Source organism: Oryzias latipes, chromosome 23 (assembly GCF_053564925.1).
Source record: "Oryzias latipes strain Hd-rR chromosome 23, Olatipes_Hd-rR_3.1".
Classification (NCBI taxonomy): domain Eukaryota; kingdom Metazoa; phylum Chordata; class Actinopteri; order Beloniformes; family Adrianichthyidae; genus Oryzias; species Oryzias latipes.
The window spans coordinates 16,937,661-16,965,442 of record NC_136259.1 but is presented as its reverse complement, the minus strand read 5'-3'; the positions used below and the strand labels follow the sequence as shown (position 1 = coordinate 16,965,442).

Sequence of the window (27,782 nt, the reverse complement as noted above, 5' to 3'; positions counted from 1 at the left end):
GACGCAGGCGTGATATGTTTTTATTCCAAATAATGCATAATTCTTTGTTGCCATTGTCAAGTTATCATCACTGTAATCACAATCATCATGATCACACAACACACCCAAGAGTTCTGCAATCTGCAGACAGAAAACCTCTCAGTAAACATGGCTACAGAAATACTGTGGAGCAAAAAAGCATTTGGCATTTACAGATTCTGCATTTGGTCTCCCTTAAAAAGATGGTAGAGGGATTTTATCTTCATCACAGAAATACTTCAACTGTGAGAGACATGTTAAAGAAATATCAACGAAGTCCCATTGTCGGATTTTTACAGAATTTATTTGTATAATAGTGCACAAATTAAAAATGTAGTCCAACAAACAAAAAGAATGCAGTCCCTTAAAGACTGTTACTCCTTCTTTAATAAGCTCTTCTAGCCTCCATTCATTACCTGTATTAATGGCACCTGTTTGAACCCGTTATCTGTATAACAGACACCTGTCCACAGCCTTAAACAGTCAGACTACAACCTCTCCACCAAGACCAAAGAGCAGTCGAAGGACACCAGGGATAACATTCTAGACCTGAACAAGACTGTGATGAACTAATCTACAATAAGCAGCTTGGAGAGCAAATATCTTCTGTTGGAAAAATCATTAGAAAATAGAAGAAATACAAGATCAATGATAATCTTGACAAGTAGAGTACAAATGATCATGAGAATGGTCAGGAAACAGCCCAGAACTACATGAGGGACCTGGTAAATGACCTGAAGAGAACTGAGACAGCAACAACAAAGCTTACTAAAACACTTTATTGTTATGCATTCAAATCATGCAGAGGTCGCCAAAAGTCCCTCTGCTTAATTCTGAACACCCGTCTAAAGTTTGTCATGTGGTCGAATAAGATCAAAATGGAAATCTTGGGTCAAAACGCCACTTACTGTTTGGGAGGGCAAGAATGCTGAGTTAAATTCCAAGAGCACCATACCCACTGTAAAGCCTAGGGGTGGAAACATCCTGCTTTGGAGTTCATTTTTTACCAAAGAGACAAGAATCTGGAGTGACCTAGCCAGTCTCCAGACCTCAATCCAACAGTTGATGTGTAGAGGGAGTTGAAGTCCATGTTGCTCAGCAACAGCCCCAAACATCACATCTCTTGAGAAAATCTGCATGGAAGAATTGACCAAAATAGCAGTTACATTGCAAACCTAGTTGAGAAGTACAGGAAAAGTTTGACGTCTGCCATTGACGAGCACAGTTCCCTTAAAGAGTATTGAGGTAATTTTGTTTTTGACCAAATACATGTTTTGTTGCACCATTATGCAAATAATTACAATGTGATTGGATGTATTCTGTTATTACATTCTGTGTCTCACTGATGAAGTGTATCTATAATGAACATTACAGACCTCTCTAATCTTTGTAAGGAGGACAACTTGCAAAAACGGTGATTGCCGAATACTTCTTTGCCCCTCTGTAGCTGTTATTTAGCAGACTTGAGCATATTATTCTTTACGCACACAGACTATAGGGCTTGAGTTGGATGAACAAAGAAACTTAGCAACTGAAATAAAAAGATCTGTAAGATCTGATTGAGGAACATTTGGGTGTGTTTGTTGATTCATAGACAGAGTTTAGAAGCTGCTTTATATTAGGGCTGTGACTTCCTTAGAATATGAGTATCATAGATTGTGGCTTCATTATAAATTAGTTATGATCAGTTGCTCTGGACTGCAGGATTAAATGGGCTGATATTCCACTTTTTTCAAGGACAACTTTCAAGAAGTAGCATTTTTACTTCTATAACTAAGCATTTAAAGCTAGAGTTAAACTGCCAAGTTTTAACTCTATTTAAAGATTAAGAAGGGTGCAAGTGGACTTTTAATGGCTGTAAGACTGGGAATCACAATCTTGACAACAGTGATTAATGAGAGGTTGTAGAACTACACCGAGATTTGATAAAAACCAACTCCATCCAATTGAATGCTACACATTTTGACCACATCTCCAAAATACCTGTATAGACCCTAATTGTTTGATTCCATAGATTCCACTACTTTTACCCCACTCCAATAATCTCTCCTTCATGACTGCAATTCAGGTTTGTTTTGCCACCACAACCCTTTCATATATGTTTACAGTTGGATGATTGCTAAAAAGCATTTCAATAATATTTAGGTCAGTGCTGTTTCCCTCACATGCTAACAGATTTGTATTGAAAGCCTCATTCCAACTATCCATAACTAGTTGTAAATGGTGCAAGTTTGGCCCAACTTGGAATTGTAGGGACCTAAAAGACAATTCTGTAATTGCATCTTCTAGATTTATGTATTTGGGTCCTAAAAGCCTTTTTAATTTACTGCTTATATTTTTAATCAAACCCTCTGCAGAATTTGTTAATTGAAAGAAAACTCATTTTCTATAAGATTCTTTTTATGCAAATAGTTAGTCTGTGATAGCCTTTGCATAAATCATCAGTCTAAGATAAAGTCTGTCATTCAAAACAATTGCTTGACACATGAATATAATTTAACCATTTTTGTGGTGCCATGGTTATTGTTTAATGATAGCTGTACTGTAAATACATAGCTCCTAGAGTTCCACTTATTTATCACTTAATTTACTTGGACAAAGACCAAAAAATATATATTTATCTTTACTGTTCTATCACATGGCATTGTGTTATTTACACCAATTGGTATCTAGCTGTTGCTTAAAAAAATCATCCTACATGAGAATTTAATGTACCGGTAGCCCCTTTTTTTTGCTAATTCTAAACTCTGTCTATGCTTCTTAGCAAAACTTTACCTGAATAATAATGGACACAAGAAATGAACACACACATTATGGGTTTTTACAGGAAGTCATTAATGGAAACACCAAAAACAGTGCATTTTTTTAGGGCCAATACATCATAGTAACCTAGCATGATAATATATATATTTATATATCTGCATCATATCCAAGGTATAAGAAAACACACCATTCATATAAGTTTAGGTCAATCAATGAACCAAATGAGAATAACACGTTTTTCAGGAGAAAAATGTGCAATGAATGCTACTTAGCTCACTTTAAAGGCGTTTGCCGATAACGGAGCCCTGCAAAAATGTTCAAAGAATGCAATCAATGCACCCTTTTTTAACAGAAGGACAACACTTCCAATGCATATTGCAGGTTACTTCATAAAAACAAAGAAACAGCAACAGCAACAATTGTGGAGGAGGTTTGAGCAAAAGGAAACAGGTGAAAGTGCTTCAGTAGTGTTAAAAGCTTTTCACAAATAGCACTGCATGAAACTATAGACATTGAGATAGAAGAAGAAAGGAGAAAAATAGCAGCTTTTTGAATAATTATATTCTTTGTAATTCTTCTTGGCAATTTATCTAGCTTAGAAAAAAAGAGAAGGGAGCAAAAAGAGGGGTCTGATTAGAGGAATAAAGTGCAGGAGTTGGATATTTGTAGTCCTTGTAGAGGAATTTTTGTAGTCCTTGATAGGAGACCCTTTAGGATTTGATCGTGCCATTTTAAGAAGCATTCCCATCCAGAGATAAATTCTTTTTAAAACGAGAAATATACTTTGAGTTGCAGTTTGTGAGGGTTTTTTTTCAGTCCATCTGCCAGAACCTCTTCTGATCCAGAATCTTAATTGACTTTGAGTGCTTTTGTCACATCGGAAAGCTTTTTGCTTTCTTTGATAAGGATGCACACACAGCAATTTGTCCTTTCAGACTTTTCTGAATCGTGTCCACGGCTGACTGTCATGTGGCGTTCCAGTGCGATAACTTTTTGTTGTCAGCTTGCAGAAAACAATGTATAATGGATATTTAGTCCAGCAAAGCAGCGACACTCCTCTTCATCATTATTGGACAAGTTATTGTTTGGTCAAAGCAGGTAGTTTTTGCGAATTCTGGCTTTTTTTGTTTTTTATCATTTACTGGGACTAACAGAACTAAGCTGAATGTTAATGTGATTGTATTTTGTGATTTGTTTATGAGATGTTTCTTCAATGTTTCTCAATTCTTTAAGAGTGTCAAAAAAGGTTGCAGAGTCATGGTTTTAGAAGTCCAGAGAGAGCTCAGATTCTACCAATTTGTTGAAGTGCCTGTGAATCGACGCCATTTATGCAATCAATCCCTGAATTTCTGCTCTAGATTTTTTTTATCGACTGATGAGACAACACAGATTTAATGATATGTTTCCTATGATTTCCAAATCATTCTATTTTTTTTTCTCCAAACCCATTTGATGGCAAATTCAGCAGGTGGGTGTATGGCAGGCAATTTGCAGGGACGAATGCTAACAAGTACTGCAGAGAGAATGGATCCCAAACTGGGGAAGAAGATGAGGTGAGTGTGGAGATTTGTAAGGGGGAGAGGAGGAGACTAAAAATAGAAAGACGAACAGTGGGAGAGAAGTGTCAGTTCAGAGTCAGTCTCCTATGTGAGCCCTTTTTAATATTTCCGTCCCATTCTGATATTACCTCTAGCCTCTGTGACAAATTTCCCTGGTTCAGTGTTCGTTTAGGCTACAGAGGAGATCTGCTTCTCCTCCCTGTCTTCCCCATCAGCCTCTCCATCTCCCATCAGTGGCTGTCTCTTCTTTAGCTCTCTCTGGTATTTGGCCATCAGGGAGGCATAGATGCAGCCATAAGCAGCTGCAGCAACCATCATGATGCAAACAATGCCGCACACCACGCCTGCAATTACCACCGTGCCAATGGCGCGGCGCACACTAACAGGTCGGTAGCGGGCTCGAACACAATCTGGTGGCGCGTCGCCTCCACCTCCTCCTCCTCCTCCAGCAGAGGAGCCATCAACACTGTTGTCAGAAGCTGGCGTCGACCCGCTTGGGTTGAGAGCGCTCCTGCTGCATGGAGGACCGCCTCCTTGTCCAGATCGCGAACCCTCACCACCCCCTCCATTTTCATCTTCTAGTTGGAGGCAGTAGTTGAACATTTCCACCGGAACGCCACGAATGTCTCTCCCACGCAGATCTTTTGGGAGCGTGCACTCCATCGCATCAACCTTCCCCCCTAAAGAAGAAAGCAGGGGTCATTCATTAAGGTGCTTTGCTTCTGTCAAAACAAACAAATATCCAAACGAGAGAGAAAGACTGAGTTGGAGGTGGTCGTGCCAACACCAGCATGAGTCATACATCACTTCACGCACACAATTTGCAGTGCTCACTAAGTTGAAGATAGCCTCAACTAAGCTTTTACATAATTCATGAGGTGACATGCCTAGCTTCATCACAGCTCAGGCATGTGCAGAAAAGAGAAATATCTGAGTCACTAATTCCCACATTCAGCAGGAGGGTGGGGGTCTGTTAGCATTACGCTGGAAGGGCCTCCAAACAGGGTGTCTGTCTCAAGGTCGCGTGCTGATAGGTCATCGATCTGAGCCCCCCAATACTTTAAATGACAAAAACACTAGAATGATGCATGAGGACAAGATAGCGTCAGGTTTAGAGGAGCGTGCTTCCGTTCGCTTTCATCTGGGGATGTGACATATTATAAAATCCTTCAGCAAACACAACTCCCAAAATATGTCCTGCTATTGCAGGCATGCAGAAGTCAGCGCAGCGCTTTTCATGCTCGGAGACTGTGTAATGAAACTGTAGAAAAAAAGCAGCTTTTTTTGCCTCAATAACTTAAGAAAAACAACCTTGGAAGAGGTTGTTCAAATTCAGGTTGCACTGCCTTCCTTCATAACGCGGTTCATGCACTATCTCCTCTTTGGCACAGCTATTGTCAGAGATTTCATCTTCAAGTGTGAAATGGCTCCTTGTAATTTTCCAGCAGCTTTGATGATTATTAAATCATCATGTCAACTGTGTCAGCCTCTTTCTGATGAGTGCTGCGCTCAGAGGGAGTGAAGTTCAGCAAAGCAATGGGGAGCAGAATGAAGAAGAAAAGATTCTTCATTAGCGGGCCAGCTGAGGCCCGAGGCGCTGAGGTGAATGTAGATTTTATACACGAGGAAAGAGCGCAGAGCAGCTGTGGTTATCTGATGTACTCACAGCTTGCAGAGACACGTGGATAAAGCCCATAGAACAACAACAGCAAGTGCTTACACAACCACGCAGTCACATTATATGACTTGAAGCACAAGCGCCTACTATTATTCCTCACCATGTCTTTATCTGGAGGTTTCTAGTTTTCTACCTCATTGTTTCAAAATTAAGATGTCCTTGTTTCAAAATTCAGACATGCACCTCGGTACAGCAGCCACTCCATCCAGTGCTTGAAATCACGGAGATTGCAGTCGCACTCCCAGGGGTTGTGTCCCAGTTCCAGGTGTTGTAGGTTGGCCAGTGGCTCAAATGCTGCCCTCTCCAAACCATGAAGTCTGTTACCTGCTAGTGACAGCCACCTGGGTACAGGAAGGTAATGAAAAATCCACAGAGATTAATTGTTTTTACTGTTTGCTGTAAAGTTTTATAATAAATTGTTTAAGCTCTAAAAGTATCTTAAACTCTTGTAGCTTTGTAGCAAAAGAATGCAAAAAAGACAATCGATGAATCATACGGTCACACCACCCTTCCAATGAAAATCTATGTAAAGGCGCATTTTTTGGGCTTCTGCGTTCACAACGTTCATGTTAACACATTGCTACACAAGTTTCTACAACCATTTTTGAGCTCTATGTACATAACGCGTGGCCATTGAACCTGCGTTGAAAGTTGAACCAGGTTGAACTTTAACCAATCAGTGACTTGGATCTGGTCGTGACATATGGATGGCGTCCCTTTTGATGTTATTCGTACGTATTTAAGTCCGACAAGCACAAAACCTGAGGGAAATTCATCGCACATTAATTTTGTTATTGGTCGCATGTATTAACCTAACCTGAAATGTCACCCTAACGCTACCCTTCCTCCGAGTCCATGCGACCAAGAAAAAAGTTCAGCAATGGCCAGACGTACTTAGAAATAGTGTGCAAATAGTCACTTTCAAAGGACAAAGACGAAGAAGCCCCTCTCTGCTTGTCCATCGGGACACACCAGGCATCTGATAAATGAGCATCAAAGCGTCATTTGTGTTAGTGTGTCTACCTGAGCTTCTGTAACTCATCAAGGAGACCCAGAGGAACTGTGGACAGACCATTTAATGACAGGTCCAGACTCTGTAGACTGGCTAGACCCTACAGAAATACAAGAACAGGTATTTGTACCAAAGATAAAACATGTAAATAGCCTCATGGACACTAAATCACGTGTTTTATCAGCTAAATCATTTTCAAGTCCCGGCTAGCGGACCTGAAACAGAACATCAATGGGGGACCTTTCTGTGTGGACTTTGCTTGTTCTCCCCGTGCATGCGTTGGTTTCCTCCGGGGACTCCGGCTCAACTCCCACCATCCAAAAACATGCTTCATAGGTTTATTGGTTACTGTAAATTGCCCCTAGGTGTGAATGTGAGTGTACATGGGTGTGTGATTTGTGGCCCTGCGACAGACTGGCGACCTGTCCAGGATAATCCCTGCCTTCGCCCACGATTGGCCAGGATAGGCTCCGGCAGCCCCGTGACCCCGAAAGGGATAAAACGGGTTTAGAAGATGAATGAATGAATGAATGAAATTTAAGGTTATGTGTGTTAGAAGTTATTTTATCTAGGGTAGTTTGATATTTCCTTCTTTACCTGAAAGAGTTCTCTGTCCATGACTGTCAGGGAATTGTTGTGTAGAGTCAGTCTTGTCAGGTTTGACATGTCTCTGAATAATCCACCAGGCAAATTATCCAGATAATTGTTGGAGAGGTCAAGCTCCTAAAACACACCAAAAAATCTAAACTTCAGCTTTGCATGTAAGTTTAACTAGAGTCCAAAAGCTATAACAAGATCTTATTTCATGTGAAACAAAAGTTAGTAGACATCTACAGTGGCAGCTGGACCTACTTGGTTTTGAAAGTTGCTAATTTCCCTTAATTAGCATTTAACTGCAAATATTTCAACAATACTTCAAAAGTAGGCCAGTTTTCTCATTGAGAACAATTCATTGACTTCTAAAGGGTTCAGGAAGTTGTAAGTTTGAAGGTTTTAAAAGAAGAATTATACAAAAAATGCTTCTCATAATTTTTTTTGCTGACTTGCAGAGTCAATCAAGCAATTTTCCAAAATTTTCTGATAGGTTTGGGGTCATGTTCCAAAGCAGTTTTCCTTGATGCACTAAAGTCATAATTACCTGTAATGTGTGCCTTGTGTGCCCGAAAGCCTCAGATACATATTCTATGGTTCCATTTCTCTGTTTTTTTTATCAGAGAAATGCATTTTGTCTGCACATCTGAATTTGCAGAAGCCCTGCTCAAACTGCAGGAATAACAATGAGCCAAAATAAATCCAATGCTGATATGAATAAAAATTACTGCCTGCAAATTTTGGATTCACATAAATTGACAAATATTAGCATATAATTGCCACTTTTTTGTAATTAGATTAACTCAACTAAATTCCATGTGTTCATACTTTAAGTAAAAAACATGTATTAATATTTTTAACTTTTAATTTCAAAATAAAATGTAATATGTTTTCCTGGGCCAGTTTGTTTCTTTTAAATCCATCAACGATCTGTCTCTTGCCATCTTTAGAGGACAATCCCTCAACATGTCATTTTTAATCATAATGTTGAACATTAACACATTTCAGAGTTTTTCTTTTTGTAATAGTGTTTGTCAGATTAAATAGCCTATTCAATTTTTTTTAAAAAGCACAAAATAACGACAATAACACCTAACCAAACCTGAGCCACAAAAAAATTCCAATAATTTTTAAAGGTTTTGAAAATCCAGATTAATTTAAAAGATTTCATCCTGTGCTTAAACACTGTCTATTCTTTGGTCATTTGCTGTAACCAATACAAATTCTATATTTTTAAGTGTGTTAATGTTCATTGGTCGGTTCATCTGTCTTATAAACCAAGAACAATTTCAGCGTTCAATTTACTAAAACAGATTTCTTTTAAAAAAAATTGATTAAGACAAAGTAAGGATGTCAGATTGTGTCTACTTTTTGTAATTCTCATCCTAATATAACAAAAATCTTTCTGATAGATTACAGATGTTTCACATGAGTTTCGGTCGTGGAGCTGTAATCAACTGAGAACATTTCATAGATTGTTTTAAAGTTTTTAAATGTCAACTATCAACTAGAAAAACAACTTAGAAGTCCTGTTGAACCTGCAAAGCCTGCAAAACCTATATAAAACTGATATCCATTGCCGCCTAACCATTAGGTGCATATCTGCTAATAACAATAACCAAAGTCTCCAGACCTCTAGTGAAGAGAGGTTAGCAAAAGCATAGGCATCCAGCGAGGCAAGCTTGTTGTTGGTGAGGAGGAGAGAGCGACTTCTCTGAGGCAGGAGGTGCAAAGGAGGCAATGAGGAGAGACCACGTCCTCCGCAGTCCACCACAAGGTCATCCGAGGAGCAGAGGCAGGGAGGAGGGCAGGGGGAGGCTGGTGGCAGCAGTGCAGCCAAGAGGCAGAGGACACAGAGGGAGACTGGAGAGGACAGAAAAATATCTTCGTTAAGACATTTTCATTTATGGCAAGTCCAAATGAAGCAATATATTTAAGTGATTGTTCATTAAAAGTCTCCATTCAGGTTTATTGGAGTGCCAAGATTGGAGATAATCATTATAAGTGATTTGAAAACGTGTGTAAAGGTTCCACACATTCACAGAAAGTAAAGTCTAAAGAAATAGGGGAAAAAATTGAAAGAAAAAAAAGCAACTTGCCACAGGCAATATTTTCCCTCAGTAAATCCTGATATTTCAGAGGGAATTCCCTTCTCCCCAGAAAATCAGATTTTTGTAACTGCATGGTAAAAACTAACTGTCTTGTTTTTGTTTTGGCATAGAGGGTGGCTTTAAGAGACATTCTCAAGGCTCACACAATGCTTCTATTATGTGGAATCACAAATCCAGTTATCTGCATACAAAAGAAGAAAAGTCTCCCTGATTCTGTTTGTTTGTGTATATTATGAAAGTCACAAGGGAAATCCCTTCTTTCATTAATTTGTTGCAGTATACATCTGATGTATTTATCATATAATAAGGAAAACATATTTTAATTCAAAACATCCACGAGTGATAAAACATTTAAAATAAATACAATGTGGGAAACCGAAGAGACCTAATGACAAATTGATGGAAGAAATTGTCTGTGTTGACCTTTAAAATGTCAAATAATAATAATCTATAATGAAGAAACGTGTTTGTGTTTCTGTATTTGCTTCACAATTTCGTTCTCTTTATCTCGCTCATTCTCTTCCACCTCAAGTCTCTCATCTCTGCTCAGTATTCCCCCTGTGTCTCGTTACACTGGCTGACTTTGTTTTCACCAATGGCATATCGGCGAGCGCTCGCTGCTTTATCTTTGTATTTTGTGTGTGTGTTTGCAAGTGTTTGCGTGTGGGCATATGCTTTTCGCAACTAGGCGTGCATGTGTGAAAAAACCACAAAGCATGATATTAAAAAAACTACTTGGTGTGAACTCCAGACACAGAGGCAGCACTTTTAACTCCACTGACAAGACTCTTCTCCGCCAGCACACTTCCTCACTTGCATCATACCATTCCATGTTATTAGCATCTAATTCTATATGTGAGAATTCCTTTTATCACCTTGTCTCCTGCCTGCCCTGTATTTTCTATTTTCTTCCTTTTTTTTTGAGACATTCTTTTTAGTTCTTTCTCATTTTTTTCCATTTTATAAAAATAACTTTCTTTCACACCAAAAATTAGCAATCCACCACTGATGTGATGAAATTCTGGGATAAAGCCTTTTAATGGCCAGCATACTGATAAGAAGAGATAGGAGATAGCTTAATGAAAACTGTATCATTCTTTTAAAGTGACTTGACTTTCCCCAGGGCCCCTCATATCTCATTACTAAGAAAATGTGAACGTCAAAGCTCAGACTACAGCTCCTACCAGGTCTAACAATCTGAAAATATTGCTCGCCTTTTCTTTTTAGTAGGAGCTATTTTTTATATCTTTTCAAAATGTATATGAAATGTAATTTTAATCTTGTTCAAGTTGTTTTTTTAGCTGTACTGAAGTAAAAATTGCCTTTGCATTAACCGGATCATAGTAAATGAATGTTTCTGTATTCTTTTTAGGACTAATGTGCTAAAAGAAAATACTCAAATCAAACTTTCTTTTGGCAGAGTAGTTCATCCACTCAAAGCCACATTTGTGTTTTTTTTTGTAAGACTGCTTCTTTTTTGAAAGAAACAAAAATTTAAAGAAAAGAAATCATCATAAAATAAACTTTAATGTATTTTAAATTAGTTGGGTAATGGATTTTGCTGACTGATCCTGAACACACAAAGAAAAATAATGTATCTATTTATTTAATTAGTTTACTTTGTCATAAAAAAAATGTAAAGACTTTTGTCTCAAAAATTGTTAAACTTAGCCTTCAACTCTTATTAGTTGGAGGCCGTTTTTAACCATCGCTTACTACCTTTAAATTTGCTCCATTAATTTAACTGTAAAACTGTTTTTGTGTGGGAATGCTTAATGCACATCTTTTTAATTCACCCCCAACTTACTTTTTTACTGATATTTTTCTTTATTTTTCACAATAATTGCATAACAAAACCTGAAACTGTACGAAAAACTCAATTCTGAGTGCTACATTTTGTCATATTTTTATGCCAAAAATCACAAACTGTTGTTATGACAAAGATCAAACATGTACAGACAAAAAACAAAACATATAAATCCACAAACAAAACAAAGAAAGGTTAAAAATGAAAAACGTTGAGGAAACGAAAACAGGCGAAGCTCCAGAAAGCTGTATTTAATTTTCCAAAGATTTATTCCAAGGGATAGTGCAATTGTGTGCCATAACTCTTCTTATGTTTGTTTTAAACCCAAACATTTCATAGCTAAAAACCTTTTTGAAACCTTAATTTTTAATTTTGAAGGAAAACTATTTTATTAGAAGGTCGGTGTCATTCGTGCGTCAACGTGAACAGCTGATGTGATTGGAAAAGGTGATTTCAAAGACTACTTAGGGTTAATATTCATAGTAAAACCAATTTGACAGAGACAATGAATTCCAATCCTAAATATGACGCCAGATAATGACTAGATTGAATTTAAGTTAAATTTGAAATTATACTATTTTTCATAATTATTTACGATAACCACAGTTTCTCTTATGTAAACTATTCTTTTTTTTAATAAAACAAAAATAACTATGTATATATCAATTTTTTATTTGATTTGTTTATTTCGAACATTAATTGTAGTCATTACAATAAAAAAATCACACAGATGTATCCAACTTATTACAGAAACGATTAAATGCATAGATTAAAAATAAAAAATAAAAAACAAAGACAGACTTAAGACACATTTGCAATTAAAGTCAAGTGGAGCTTGATTTGTTTCCTGAAAAGAAGTGGGAAGAAGCAAATGTATATAATCTCACCCCTACTGGGTCTCCTTTATTATTTTTGCTTAAAACTTGGCCTTTAGTATAGTCTTGCAAAAACCTTGAAACCTTTGCAGCGCTAAAGAGGATTTTTACACTAAATTTACTATGTCTTTTCCGTAAACATTTTACCATCAAACAAATCCTAAAATTCTCATTCTGGTTTGTCTTCCCAGTTTTGCATTTAGAAATAATTGACAAGTGAGGACTTTAGGTTTGTTCTTTCTTTCCCCCTCAAAACCTAACCCTAATCTGTGGGGCAGAAGATCTGTGCTTCATGAATGAGTTAAAGGAGTGATTTCGACTGGTTCTGTCAGACTTAGTGGCTACAGATTTTTTTGAAGGATCTTTTGCTACAGCAGCTCAGAGGACTCCAGAGTGGTTTTTGCTGCACTCTGTTTGTGACGCTGTTTGAAAGGTTAGGGGGAATATGACAGGACAGTGTGACTGTAAGGTAGTGCTCAGAACCAAGGAGATGAATATGTTTATTTTTCTCTTTCTCTTTAAAATTATGTCTGATTTTATCATCTTGAGCAGAATTTGACCTTTTGAGAAGCAATTAGGGCTTCACTTTGCAAAAAAGTCCTTTGGTTCTGACTTCTTAGCAGCCATCTCCTCATCTCCCTCTGCTACTGAACATTATACCCCCACATCAGCCCATACCACCACCACCCACCTCAGCTGAAGCAGTTCTTCTAACATTTATGAGTGGTTTTAGCTGCTCTCGTGGAGGAGGTGCTTGTTGTTTTTAGCTTATTTGAGCTGTTGGAAATTCTGTCTGATGTACTTCCACTGGGCTTTATCGAAAGAAATATATTCTGCCAAAGGAAGAGAGGAGGAATCAGTCCAAATAAGGTTTAAGTGGCTCTTTGCAGTTTCATTTAGTCCATACTGACTTTCGTCTAAATTTTTTATAGTAATTCCCAGATACATGTTAGAAATGGGCTGACATTTTCCATAACTCTGGGCTCCCAACGATGGGAAACAAACTCAGAACAATCATTAAAATGTAAGTGCTGTTTAAGGGAAGTCTTTAGAATTCCACTCAGATCATCTTTTGATCCATTGTAAAAGCATCCCCAGTGGTCTTTTAATTATTATCATTTAATTGTGCCATTTTTAGGCTAAATCGAAAATAATTTTGCAAATAAAGTCCCTCAGTTCCGACTTCTTCCCAGCAGCCATAGTTTTCTTGGACATAGCTTGTGCAGGGTGGCAATTAGAAATTCACCTGTGAGTTGTGGGCAGCACTGTTGACGGATCCCATCATCCCTTTGTTCACACACTCTCCTTCAAGCTTACTGCCCAAGCCTAACATTAGCGGTGCATGGACCTATTTGTCTGTAAGTGAATGCATCAGAATGGAGCAGAGCAGGGAGATTGCACCCTCTATATCACAGCTACAGGCTTTTTTTTTTTATCTGTTCCTGAATCACAACAATTTGAATAAAGAAATACCGGTACTCAGAAATGCAATTTTAAGCTTAATTTTCTTTACACATGTCATCCATCAGCGGCAAAATGCCGCAAGAACATGTTAAAAACACCCAAAACATGATTTTCAGTAGAGGGAATCTTTAAAGCTGTATTGTTCATCAGTCACCTTCTTTAAGATATCAAAAGACATTTTATGTTTTTATGTTTTATAGTCATTGAAATGATCGGACACATTTTGTTATTATTAGAGTCCGTTTGGTTCATCTGGCACATTTGAATGAGTTCTGTTACACAACAAAACTGCAGGACATTCCTCTGCTAAGGCACAAAGCCATATTTAATAATAAAAGTCACGTGTGCCACAGTCATGGACACGTGTTACTTTGTGTGTGTATTTGGCATTGTGCAAATGGCACCTTAAGGTAACATTAGGTCATCTTTCAACAGGCATCACAACTGTCACCCTAGGCCTGCATTATTCATTCATGTTCTCCTGGCTGTGTTGGGTCACTTGGCTGTCCTGCAGACATTGTCCCTCTTTTCCTATTAGAAGAAATCAAGGTTTAATGCTAACACACAGGGAAATATGAAAAGTTTATAATTTACTGAAACTAAATCAAGCTAATTCCTGGAATTAAATTCATCTTGTTGTATTAAAAGATTAATGACACCTGACACTATCTAACGCAGGACTTGTTAACACCTCACCTGTCTGTCTGTAACATATATCCAGTGGGTGACATTGTACCCAGCTATGGTGTCCTCACCAGACAAACTTCTGTTACTGACCGCAGTTTTTTTTTTTTATTGAGATCCAAGCTGTTTTCCATTAAGGAGAGAGACTCACTGCTATCTAGTTACGACATTCACCAGCTGACCTTAAAGACTCTCTGTTCTGTATTTTTTACCTCTTTAATTTTTCACACCGTATTCTGAGGGCGACCCGAATCCATCATGCTGCTTTCACGGACCAGACTTTAAATTGGATTCCTGAGCCTCCCAGTTTTAGTTAGTCCACCCCTGTAAGCTGAAATCATTTAAGCATCTTTAGGATAGTTAACCACAAATCTAATTGCACCTTCTATTATTAATGCAAATTTTTTTTTCTGTTGTAGCTCCAGTAAAGTGTTAGGATAAATATTCCTCCTCAGTTATATAGCCAAATATTTTAAAATGTTGGCAAAGCCATGATAAGATGTGATTTGTGGCGTGTTATCCTCCATCTGTTTAATCTTACCAGAAAGCTTTTAGTAGCAGCAGCTTCTGTGTGCTTTTATAGATGTTATTAACATGTCTGACCCTTATATGTAACCTAAGATCTTATTTACTTAGCGGACAGAAAATAGCCAGCCAGGGTGGGTGCTAGTCATGACTGATTGTGTAATCAAATGCTTATAACTATAAATACTCCAACATTTGATGTCATTTTGTCTCAGTGAAACAAGAGGATGTGTGACACGCAAGCCACACGATGTTAAGGTTGCAGCACCACCTTATTATGTCCTCGTAGACATATTGTTACCGTAGCAACCAGGATATTGAATGCAGAAGTGAGAGGAGTTTATGGTTCTCAGCAAATCTCCTCGTTTAACCCACATTAGTCTGTTTCTTTCCAGTCAACGCACACAACCTGACTTTTAAGCAGCTCCATCGCTTCCCCTCACACATAAAAAAAAACACCCTCTGATAAATATGCAGGACTTAAGGATAAGCAGAGACATGGTGTAAGGATTTAGGCTGTACCCCCGCTGACAGGGTGATGGGAAGAGGAATGGGCATCTCCCTGAGCTTGACTTTTTTTATTTTTCATATTTTCACATCTTCTCCCAATAGGATCACCTCTGTCCACCTATTTCTGTCTTCCAGTTTTCTTCTCTCGTCTCTGCTTTGTTTACTCTTTCGCTTCTCTCTTTCTCTTTTCCAACACTGTAATCTTGTCCATTTCTCCTGTCCAGTGCTCCTGTGACAAGTCCTGCCTCTGTGAGACAGCATCATTATTCTGACTTCATGCACAGAGAATATAATGTGTAAGCTCATCTGCCTTCATAATTGGACTATCTGTATCAATTTGTAAAAGCACCCACTCTTTTTTCCTCAGTATTTCAGCTCTTGTGTGGTTTTGTTTTCACTTATTGTGAGTAGGAGTGCCAAAAAAGGCTACGTTTGGGGGAGAAATAAAAATACAAAAGGGGATTAATCATGAGTAAAGTGCAACTGAATGCACACGCAGCATCTCCATCTTGGATGATACATATTTTACTATCGTGCCATGTTTGATGGATGCTGACCACTCCCTTGGGACTTTTAGCAAAGCCAAACACTGAAGGCTGGGGTAATATTGGAATCAATATGGATGCATCCATCTTCAGCCCCATCAATCCACAGATCCAGTAGGTCTGTGATGGATGGAAGGAAAAACAAGAATTAAGGATTTTTTTTAAATGTTACCTTTCCTTCAATGTTTTGACCTAAACGTCTGTTTGCATTTTTTTTTTTTGTCTATATTTGCATCCTCCAGAAAGGGTATAAAAAGGATTAAAAAGCTGCTCTTAGATTTGCCAGATGCTTTGGTTGGGTGGCCAACAAGCTGTCACTTGTTTCTAAGTCCAGGTCTCATATAACACGATGAGAAGGGATCAGGCTCCACTCCAGACCTAATGTCACTAACACACAGTGTCAAACTGCTGTCGAGTACAGCTCACATCCCGGCAGGGTTAGAAACTTCCTTCTTCTACTAAAAATCTGTTGTTTTTTATCTTCACCCTTCCAGCCAACCAAATATTACGACTAACTTGTGTTTGTGAACTTGTGTTATTTCTTTCGTTCCCTCTGCTTGAATGTTTTAAATCTGTAGGTATACTCTTACTCCTGGCTATGTATTATAGCTGCACTGAAAGCATAATGTTTTACCATTCATTCATGGCTCCCTTCCATTCATGGCTCCTTTCCAAACTGAATGCTGTAACCGAAGTCAGTGTCATACTTCTATTAAAAGCCAAATGTTCACTGCTTTCACTCTCTCTATCACACGTTTCTTCTTTGGAAGCAAATCAGAGAGTTTTTTAGAGCTGCAAGAAAGTGTACAAACAAATACGAATACATTCAGACTCTCCTGTGTGCAAGTGTGTGTCTGTGTGTGTTGTTTAAACCAGTCTGGTGGGATCTTATTGCACCATATGGTCTCTGTTTAGCATTTGGTTTCCTCTGGCTTTTTTTTCTATTCTCCTTTCTCTTCCTTCGCACTCCCCACTGACAAGTTTTAATATTGAATATCTATAAAAACTGGACTGAGTGACCCTTCCGCCCTTGCGTTCAAAACATAAAGTACCCACTGGTTCCAAGAAGCTAAAACAGATTTCTATTGAAAAGTAAACACATATTATTCAGTCATTACAATAACAGAATGATTGACAGAATCTCCAGGTATCTCTTTTAAGTGGTAGGGGTGTGGACTTCCACTCACTCATGATTGGCGAGCGTAGTTGCCATAGAAATGTAACTCTGACCAACCACTGCTTACTGACATTGTCTGGTTCCAACATGGTGGTGTCCATATCGATGAATGAATTGATTCAATTTCATTGGAACCATAAGCAAGTCATTTTCTATGGATGATGTCAAACTCACTTGGTCCGATTCTTATTCTTATTCTTATTCAATGCTCACAAAGGTTCTCTTTTTTATATATGTAGCTTCATTTGTTCCTTGACTTCCTTGACTGCAGTTTCATGAACTTCTATAACTCCATGTATTTTTCAGCCTACAATATTTCTAATCATTTTACTGAATTTCTGATTTTTTTTAGGTATTTCAATACATTTTATGTCAACATAATCTTTCATCTGCTCAAGTAGCTCCTAAATTAAACTGAATGAATTAACTTTGCATTTTAATAAATATAGTATGCTTTAATACAGTAAAAACAAAAAGAATACAAAGTATAAAAAACTAAAAAATCTTCTTTTTAAATGATCAATTGCTGGTTTTTTGTGTCAAATGTTTGATCTCAAATTTATGGAAATCAATATGATTCATCATATTAATTCAACATGTGAGAATTTGAACCTCCGTTTTTTTTTCATAATGGCAAAAGGAGCAAACAATGGAACCATAACAGAGGATACAAAAATTTCCCTCCCAATCATTCATGACCAACATTCCGTGTCAATCAATGACATTGATTTAAACTTAGAGAGAGACTGTTCTGACGCTGGCATGCATTCGATAGCAGCGTTTTAATGAGTCGGATCAATTTAAACAATCTGCATATCCGTTTGTTGCAAGAGAAAGGGTTGAAGAGAATAGACATTAGGAAAAAAGGGAGAAGGGCAGAAATGGTGGGGGTTGAGGTGAAGATAAAGAGAGGCTAAGCTACCCACAGGGAGGTAAACCTATTGAGCGAGAGATTCTGTGTGGGTGTTTCTGACAAACATTGTTTGTTGCTCTGTTTTAAAGGTGTCACACAGCAGCTTGGTGAGATGTTTATGCTTGACCCCTCCTGAAACAATGGTGTTTTCTGTATTTATTTTCAAAATGTTGACTCTAATTTCTGCTAATTAGGCTCCTAATTGCAGTTCCTCCCCTTTAACACCTATTTTAAGTGAAGCGCACATCTTTTTTCTTTTTGTTGATCCACCAAACTCATGATGGATTTTTTGCTTGAACTGCTTCCATCAAAAATAGACACACTTGGATGAAAAGGGTGTTTTTTTTAAAAAATTCTTGGGGCAATTTTGTGATGAAAAATTGTATATAGGAGTATTTCTTTACTCAAATCATTGTGAATCAGAAAATAAATTCAGTTGGAAAAAGCTTGTAAGTGTGACATACAAGTTACTACGACAAGCCACAAGCTTCCTGCTCTGCTCCACTCTGATGTAAAAAAAAAAAAAATGGTAAAATGGCGTATACTTAAATAGCGCTTTCTACCTTCTTACGAAGGCCCAAAGCGCTTTACAGTCACAGTACCATTCACCCATGCACACACACATTCACACACACATTCACACACTGATGGCGGCTCCGCTGCCAAACACTGGCGCCAACCTCCCACCAGAGGCAAGGTGGGGTTCAGTGTCTTGCCCAAGGACACTTCGACACATGGACGTGCAAGGCGGGAATCGAATCATGAGTCGACCGCCCTACCGCTGCACCACGGCCGCACATGTAGATGACTAGATCCAATTACATCTTTGTTTTCCTCGTCTGAGCTGAAATCTGACTCAAAACTGGAAAGCTCCAATATTGCTCGCCATATTTTCTTGCACCGCTAATATTAGGTGGGGATTGTAAGGGCGTTGTAAGCTAGCGGGAGAGACGGATGACGGGAAGGGGGAGGGCTTATCCGGCATCAACAGTCCCAACAACAACTCAGAGGTGAATTTCTGAGCTACTGCTGCTGCTCTGTAGAAACTATCTTGATTTTGGCTCAAAACAACATAATTAGAATTAAAAGATCACTGAGAATTCTTTTAAAATCCATCAAAAGACGATCAGAGTGGATCTTTAAGGGGATCTTCTTGGATGGGTGTAGAAATGGGAAGTGACAACTGCTAAAAAGAGACAGGTGGAAGAGGAAGGAGAAAAATAAGATCAAGAGGGAAAATGTTAGGGGTGCAGAGACTGTCAACTAGAATGATTTTCCAGAAACAGACGCCCCTGCTCTTGTGTCACGTGTCTTGCCCTTCCTGTCCCTGCTGAGCTCTTGTGATGACAGTGACAGAGGGGCAGATGAACTGGAGAAGCTGTAAAGGTTAAATGGAGTTTAGAGGCCCACTTGTGAACTTTGACACAAGCATGTGACAGGGGGGATTATGTAACCATCATGGCAGAGGAATGGCAGCATTTCTTCATGACCTGTTCTTTTTTTATGGCATGTAAAGGGTGAATAAATGAAAAAAGAGAAAATGGAAAGTAACTGGAAAGCCCACCTTCATTCATCACTCCCTCCCCTCCCGTGTTTTGTTGCCATAGACAACCAGCTGTGTGAGTGCATACACTGATGTGACATTTCACCACAACACTTGGCATCGGCGAACTCATCCTTTCCGTCTGTGTGTGTGCATGTGAGTGTGTGTGCGTGTGTGTGTTAAGTCATGCTGGGCATGTTAACATTGTCTAAACAGCAGCTGTCAAAACACACTCTCCCTTTCTCCATGCACACTCACTGTAAGATGCGATTAAGCTGAGCTAAAATTAATTTTCTTTTCTTTTTATGAATTTTACTTCGTCAACTCACCAGATCTGGCCAAGTCGGTGGCAGAGTTTGTGGGGGGCAGGCCAGTACCCCCAGGAGGGTGAGTGTGAGGGAGCATGACAGATCTCTGAACCCTTCCTCTGTTGGAGGCGGGGAATCAAAGATGGGGTCAAGCTGTCATGCCTGCAGCCTCCACTCGGGTGGCAACTTTAAAAAAAGCTGCAGCAAATCACCTAAACAAAGAAAAAAGAAAAGCAAACAGGACATTTTACATTATATTTTATAATTCTCTTCTGCACAGCTTCATACAGAGTCTTTACCAAACACACCCAGGCTGTCTAAGACGATTCTTTATTATTTTATTTAAGTTTTTTCTTTCTGCATCCTATACTGTTTGTGTGCATGTGAAAATAAGAATCACACACATTCTCCCTGGCATTTTGTTGGCATGAATAATAAATGCACGTGTCTTTGGTAGTTCACACAATCAGTTTGTTTTCAACACAGGCAGACCCCCAACTGTTGCTGTCAGGCAGGCTCTGACAAGAAGAGGACGGGAAGAGGGACTGGGAACATATTAAAGGAGAAAAAGCTTTAAAATGTTGTTACAGCTTATCAAAGTACCAACAGAAGGCCTCAAAATGTTTTTTTTATTTTCCCCATTACCCTTTTGGGAATAAAATATTTGATGGAGGAAAAAAATAACTCCCCGTAATAATTTAAGATGACAGCAAAAACAATATTATTATGAGTTTATACTAAATAATAAATTACTTCAAGCGAAAGGTTTAATCTATAATATATTTACAGAAAAGTGCAAAAAATAATATTGAATGTCATTACTAGGAAATGTCAAATGTTTCTCAAAATTATTTATGAAGAAATATCAACTTTAACTTGAGAAGCAACTTTCCTTTTTATATTTCGTGTGCAGTTTCTTTATCTATTTAACATTCAAAGGTACAGTGGCCCTGAAGTGCAAATAAACAAATCACTCAATGCAAAAACATTAAAGATTGCAATTAAAAAAGCAAAACAAAGGATAAAAAACAATATTACATTTTGGAAAACAAAACACAAGTCCAAAAAAATAAAAATAAAAAATTAAATTAAAAACCATTTGTAAAACAAAAGTAATTTCCATAAAATCTAAATTAAATGTTAAAAAAGGAAACGCAGTAGGAAATCAGAAAAAATAGGTACTATGGGACATCGTTGACTGGATAATGACATTTGATTTTTGATGTTTTACTTTTGCCAAATGCGTCTTTAATGTCCGCATACAATAAAAGTTCCACAGTTTCCACAAAGCACCATCAACAATTGTATTTAAAGTCGAGATTTATTCTTAGCCGCGTTTATCTATAATTCTGTAAACGATTCATTTTACCAACGATTCATATCTTAATTTGTGGTTGCCGATCAGATTCACTGACCTAAAATTGATCAGGGACATCTTTAGTGTGACTAACGTTTTCCAGATTCCTTGTATTTCTTGCAAGTCTTAACTAAATGTGTACAAACAAACAAGTAAACAGGAATTGATAGTAACTCCATTCACATTTTTGGTTCCATAAAGTCCAGCCCACTGTTGTTTTTTCACATCAAATAATTTGGAGCGGAACATTATTAGAAGATTCTCCCACACTGTATGTTCACATGTCTTTGCAAAATTGAAAGTGTTTTCTCACATTGGACTGGAATGATGGACTGATCACATTGGTTGTTTTTACATTACAGTAAAATAAACATACAGTACCTCAATCCAATAACTATTATAACCAACTTATTTCATTTTTAAATGATTTTATAATGGTGTACCGGTAGTTTGATTTGACTTAATTAACAACTTGCATCAGACATGTCAATCTGGTTGGATAAATCAATTCATCAATTAATCATTACACCCCTGATATGCATTTACTGCTATTAAAAAGATTTACGTTGACGTAATTTGTTAGAGTACCGGCAATGATAAAAATCATCTTTCACCCCTGCTTGGCAGTTAATGGAGGTAAAGACAGACTTTACTAAGTAAATTACTAGAATGCACATTCACATACTGATTATATGGTAAAAAATAACACACTTGGTCACTTTTACAAGATCAATTCCCCACTAAAGATATACTAAAGGCAACACATTTTCCCTTCTAAAATAAAACGTCTGGCAGAAACCCTGACAGAAACCCTTAGTACAAAATAAAAATTATTTGGTTAAGAAACTGAATAAAAGATCTGTTTGATATGATTATCATTGGTTTCTTTTCTGGTCTACATGTAATACAAGCTTTGTAAAGCTGCCTACACCTTTCCAACAATTACTTAATAATAGTTAAGTTGATTTCTATTTCATAATTCCTGTTTTAATAAATTATCTGCAGTTTATCACACTCTTCACTGCAGTTTCACAATTTTCTTTATGGCTGTTGTGCTTTTTAGACATTCAATATCAAAGTCCTTAAAATCCCAACGCTTTAGAATGGGAGCTGTCTAGCACTCTTAAGTCTTGTTTCCACTGAGCGGTACGATATGGTCTGGTGCCGTTTAAAATGGGACAGGCAATTCAGGTGAGCATTTCCACACAAAGTCGGACCGCCACGACCCTGCGGTGGGAAGCTAACAACATAAACAATGGAGCTCATCCAACAGCTCATTCTTTCCACTTGGTTTTTGGTACTTTGTTTATACAAAGCATTTAATGTTGTTTGAGTGAAGATTGCGGGCAGTGATAAGGAATAGAGCCACTTTCTTGGAGCTCAAAATAATGGACTGGGCCGTACTATACTGTACTTCTCAGAGGAAATGAGGCTATAGAATTCTATTATTTGTAGATATAGACTTTCATCCGTCAACCTGCTTTATGTGGATGCTGGAGTTATTCTGCTAAATGTGTCTGTTCCAAAACTGGGATCCAAGCCCAACAGTTGGTGCATTTAGCCACAAATCAGACTAAATAGTTGCTTAGAAGGCGTATTCTTCCTACAAAAGCATGCAGCTCATTTTAATTTTGATGTGCAGTGGGTGAGTAGCATGAGCAATTATAAAAATCGTCCACTGCGCAACCAGTAATAGGTGTAATACTTAAATGAAAGCCTATTGTGGCTTGCAGGACTTTTTGTTAAATTTCACTATCAAGCATGCATGCAGACTTTAACTCCAGCCTTTTTCCTAAAAGAACAGCCATCAGTCTGTCAGCAGGTTAATTAGAGCTGGCTAAACATGGAAACCAGAGGAAAGGATTGGAGACAAGGGTGCAGAAAGTACAGCAATCTAGGATGGAGGCTTAAAAAGGAGATGGCAATGAAAGAAAAATAGAGACATTTTCCAAAAAATATAGAAATGTGGGTGAAAAAAAGGGAAATACCCTCCCCATCAACACCTAGGATTGTAGTTTGGTCGATTACTTTTGGGTTTCATCAATGAGGTTTTTGTATTTATTTTGTTATTCATACCTAAGCAATGTTTGGCTCTCCAAGCTGCAATATTTTTGTCTTCACGTTATTGTCCTATATCTTCCTTTTCATCTCTGCAAGTGTTTTTGCTTTTCTCTCATTAAATTCCTCATCAATCTCTGTCCTCATGTGTTCTTTCTTTCTCTCTCTGAGGTCTTTTCTCTACTTGACAAAGACCAGAAGAGTGGTTTAACAATATTCCGCAACTGGATTTCCTGCATGTGATTAAATTCACATTAGCCAGACTCCTCTGGGAAATTAGTTTTAGATTTTTTACAGAATCATGAGTTTCATTCAAAACATTTAAGAGTTGGGGAAATAAAGCATTTTAAGTTAATTTTGGTTATTTTTTTATTAGAATTGAAGAGAAACATTTACCCTAGATTGAACAAACATTCAGACCCCTTGTTTGTACTTTAAATAAAAAAAGTAATCTATACATCTTTACCTTAATGTTTAATGCTGCGTTCACACTGGGAATGTGACGTGCGTTCTTGAATGCACTAAATGCGCATTCTTGAATGCACTAAATGCGCATTCTTCAATGCACCCAAGGTGCTCACACTGTTTCTATAGTTTATATTTGATACTATTTCCCCCACCTACAGCCGGAAGAGGCTAAGTGCGAAATGCCAAAGTGGTGCAAATCTCGCAAATTTTGCTCTATTCCAAAATATAGGAGATTTGGTTTCATATAAGTCCGGCCGGGCACAAATTGCAATTATGAATTTATCTTCCATGACCAATTGCATAGATCATCATGAACACTATCCATATGTCACTACCAAATCTAAGACCCTGACTGGTCAGAGTTCAACCTGGTTTAACTTTAACTGGTTTAACCCGAAAATAGTGGTTGAAACTTGAGTAGCTAAACGTGAGCGAAGAGTTTAAAACGCAGAAGTCCTAAATGCGCACATACGTGTGTTTAAATAGACTTTTATTTTAAGTGGTCACTTGGACACACGTTGTCGATGTGAACCTAGCTTTTGTGTCTTTTAAATGAGTTAGGTGCCCCAAATAAAACTGTTAATGCTTGCAGCTTTTGCAAGTGAATTTTTATTGTGCATCTGGTTGAGGCAACACTGAACCTTTTTGATAAAAGAGATGCTAATTCACAACCTGAGACAAATTACTTCTGAACTAAGGAATACTCAAAAATCTTGAATTTTACTCAACCTTTTTGCTGAACAGTCTAGCAGCAACTTCCTCTTTATAAGATCTTTTTTTCCATAGTTTTGTTATGACCGACTGTGTTGTCATCATATTTTATTCTAAATTTTGTTTTTTTTAATTTGTAGGTTTCTAGGTTTCTTTTGTATTTAAAAGGAAAAGCTTTAAATGACATCAGTTCCTAAACACAAAAAAGCTGGAATTATTTAAGAGGACTAGCAAAACTTTGTTTTATTTTCTTTGGGTAAATAAGCAAAGACATTTATGAAAAAAAGAAAAGAAAAATAGAGTTTTACATGGGTGCATACATACAACATAAACAACAATCTTTTGCTGGATCTGTCAATTTGGGTTTTTGGGATGACAAGAGTTGACTCTTCGCTGGCACATTTTAATCTGTTAAGTGTGTGATATGTTGTTTCAAAATGCACATTAGGTAATGGGGGATTAACCTGCTCATAATCCGGGAAAATGAAGCATTCCTGAAATCGCTGATCATTTTAGAAAAGCACAAACTATCTTGGAATTCCTATAGTTTTGACATCAATTTTATGCTTTAAAATTATGTATCAGCAATCAATGGGAACATGCTGATAATACAGGCCAGATTAGACATCAAGATCTGCCCGATTTTCAGCAAAGGACTGTTAATGCAATGTAGGATTACAGAGGAGTTGCCTCAGTTTGTGACTTGTGGTTGTTTAATTAAGCGGATGATGGTGCTGTGCCTCATTTTCATTTTAGTTCATTTGGACTCTGGGGAAGCCAAAACCCACACAAAGTCTAGGCAATCATATTTCAAGGGTCCCTAAACTCTTGGGAATAAAGTAATTTCCTTTTTTTTGTTCTTCATTTTATCCTTATGTCATCATCTTTTCATATTTGTATTTTTCCCCCGTTTTTCTTCAATTTGCATCATAGATACAGTTTTTCTTTCCAGATGAGAGCAACACATCACTTGTAATAAAAATAATATAGTAAATTATTTTTTAATAATACAAGAGAACAAACATTGACAGAGATAAAGCATATGAGTTCATGAAAACTAAAATAACTGAGTGCACACACTCATCAATGTGTGCATTGTGCTGTAATAATGCAAACAAAGGCAGGTAGGTGCGGCCAAGCTCCTGGAATAAATTTTTAATGTTGCCTTTCGCACAAAAGAGCAAAGATACTCGGCTGATGAAGCTTGCACGAGCGATCAAACAGTCGCACACCTGACCATGTGCCAAATACAAGAGAATTACTCCTGCATACACATGCAGCATGTACACATAATAACTGTTAACTGTAAATGACCGGCTGGTAAATAAAACCACTCCACTTAAATATGTTTTGTGGTGTTTATGTGTAAATAATTAACAAAAATGCTTATTATTTTTTGCTTTCAGGCTTCCATCACTCGGTTCAAGTTGAACACTGTGTGTTAAAGATATTAAAATCGCTGGGAATAGCTTTGCATCAGCGAGAATTGCACATTTTAATTGGGCGTTAAACTACTGTTTTCATTTTTCGCTTCACTAAATACTTCTTCATGAGGTTCACTATGGAAAGAACCTGTTATAAAATGTAATAAGTTACCCAATCATTTATGTTAACTTTAGTTACTATTTGAAGGTGTTTGTCAGGCGTGCCAAAAAGCTTCAGCCACGCTCAAATTCCTTTAATATATCCATTTTCATTAAAGCTGCTAATAAATGGCATGTCTTTTGATTGTGAGACAATGTAGAGAGGATCAAAAAGCCCCAGGGGCATGAGGCTGATGAGGCCTCACACTCACTGCACCATCATATAATCACAGCTTTGAGCAGGTTAATCACTCTTGCATCAGCCCTTCAAAAACTGTGGAGCTGACAAAGTGTCAGGAAGCAGGTAGGAGCAGCCGCACGCTTCTCAGCACCTGCAAACTGACTAGCAACACATTTTGCCACACATAGCACCAAATAAAGTTATATAATTTACAAGGACTGAAACATTTAAAAAATTTCTGACATGTATATATAGAATTTAGATGTGTCCATAGTTGTTGCACCAGCTACGACAGCTACAACTGGGAATCCTAAACTGTGGAATAATATTTTTTGTTAAAATTTATAAATGCGTAATTTTGTTTTTTCTCCTGTAACATTTCTGTAAGTTTGAGCCAGAACTGTGGTGCATGTTTGAGGTACTTTCAGCTTATTTATTTTCAGGTTTGATAGTGCAAAACTCCTTTTTTTCCAACAAGGAAAAAAGAAATAATTCCTATTAAAATGCACCTTCCATTTTGTCAGCACTTTAGACTATCTTTGAAAGTTTTTGCTGATCTTCAAATTCCACTGCCCACCTCTGCAGCGTTTGCTTAGAAACCCCAACCCAGTCATTACAGCTAATGGTCATTTGTGCATATGACCCTGCACCCACGCAGAATGCACATAAAAAATATAGTTTCATTAACCATAACTTAGTTTAGCCTGATGGATCTTTGATTGAAGTCACAAAGTCTGAGAAAGCTGCTTTGTTGAAATCTTCTAAGCTTGAATGAGGAAAAGCAAACTAATACCACCACCACCACTCTTACCTTTGGACCAAGAATGTCAGTCAGCAGCAGGATCACAGCTCTCTGTTGTCAGCCATCCATCCATGAATGTAGCTCAAGACTCAAAACATGCTAAAATCTCTCCCAAGACAAAATATCGGTGACTCTCCTCTGCTCGGAAAATCCATCTAACGTCCTGGTCAAAGAAAAAAAAATGTAAGAATAATCCTTTTTTTCTGTACAGAGAATCTGTCAGCTTCCCTCCAGCTCACCAGTGAATTGAGAAAAGGGAGGGATACACAGAAAGAGAGGATAAGATCCTTAGAGGGATGGAGATAGTTAATCCTTTGCCTCTGATCTCTTCTTCTATAGAAATGATACGTCCAGTGGTGTCCTGCTCGCCGGCTATCGAATGTGTCTGAGAGTCTGTGTGGAAAAGGAGGGATTGTGCGTGTGTCTCAGGGAGAGAGACAACAGCGTTAGGTTGCTGGCGTCATGCGCTGCCTCTTTTTGTAGCGCTATGTTTGTGATTCCAGCAGTCAGCACGCGTTGGAGCGTGGATGTCTGTGTGT

The 27,782-nt window shown here is 37.8% G+C and overlaps 2 protein-coding genes across 7 annotated transcripts in view; one reads left to right on the top strand and one right to left on the bottom strand.

Moving 5' to 3' along the window:
* The window catches only part of cacna2d4a (calcium channel, voltage-dependent, alpha 2/delta subunit 4a), a 91,523-nt gene that overhangs the window by 37,769 nt on the left and 25,972 nt on the right, over nt 1–27,782 (top strand). The gene's annotated exons all lie outside the window — the stretch shown is intronic.
* Nucleotides 5–27,782, bottom strand: lrtm2a (leucine rich repeat transmembrane protein 2a). Its single transcript, XM_011491112.4, has 8 exons — nt 27,483–27,782; nt 27,253–27,406; nt 20,105–20,295; nt 9,255–9,484; nt 7,628–7,753; nt 7,042–7,130; nt 6,202–6,359; nt 5–5,020 (listed from the first exon to the last, which is right to left on the bottom strand). The coding sequence occupies exons 3-8, from the start codon at nt 20,178–20,180 to the stop codon at nt 4,509–4,511; spliced, it is 1,191 nt and encodes a 396-aa protein (XP_011489414.1). The 5' UTR covers nt 20,181–20,295; nt 27,253–27,406; nt 27,483–27,782; the 3' UTR covers nt 5–4,508.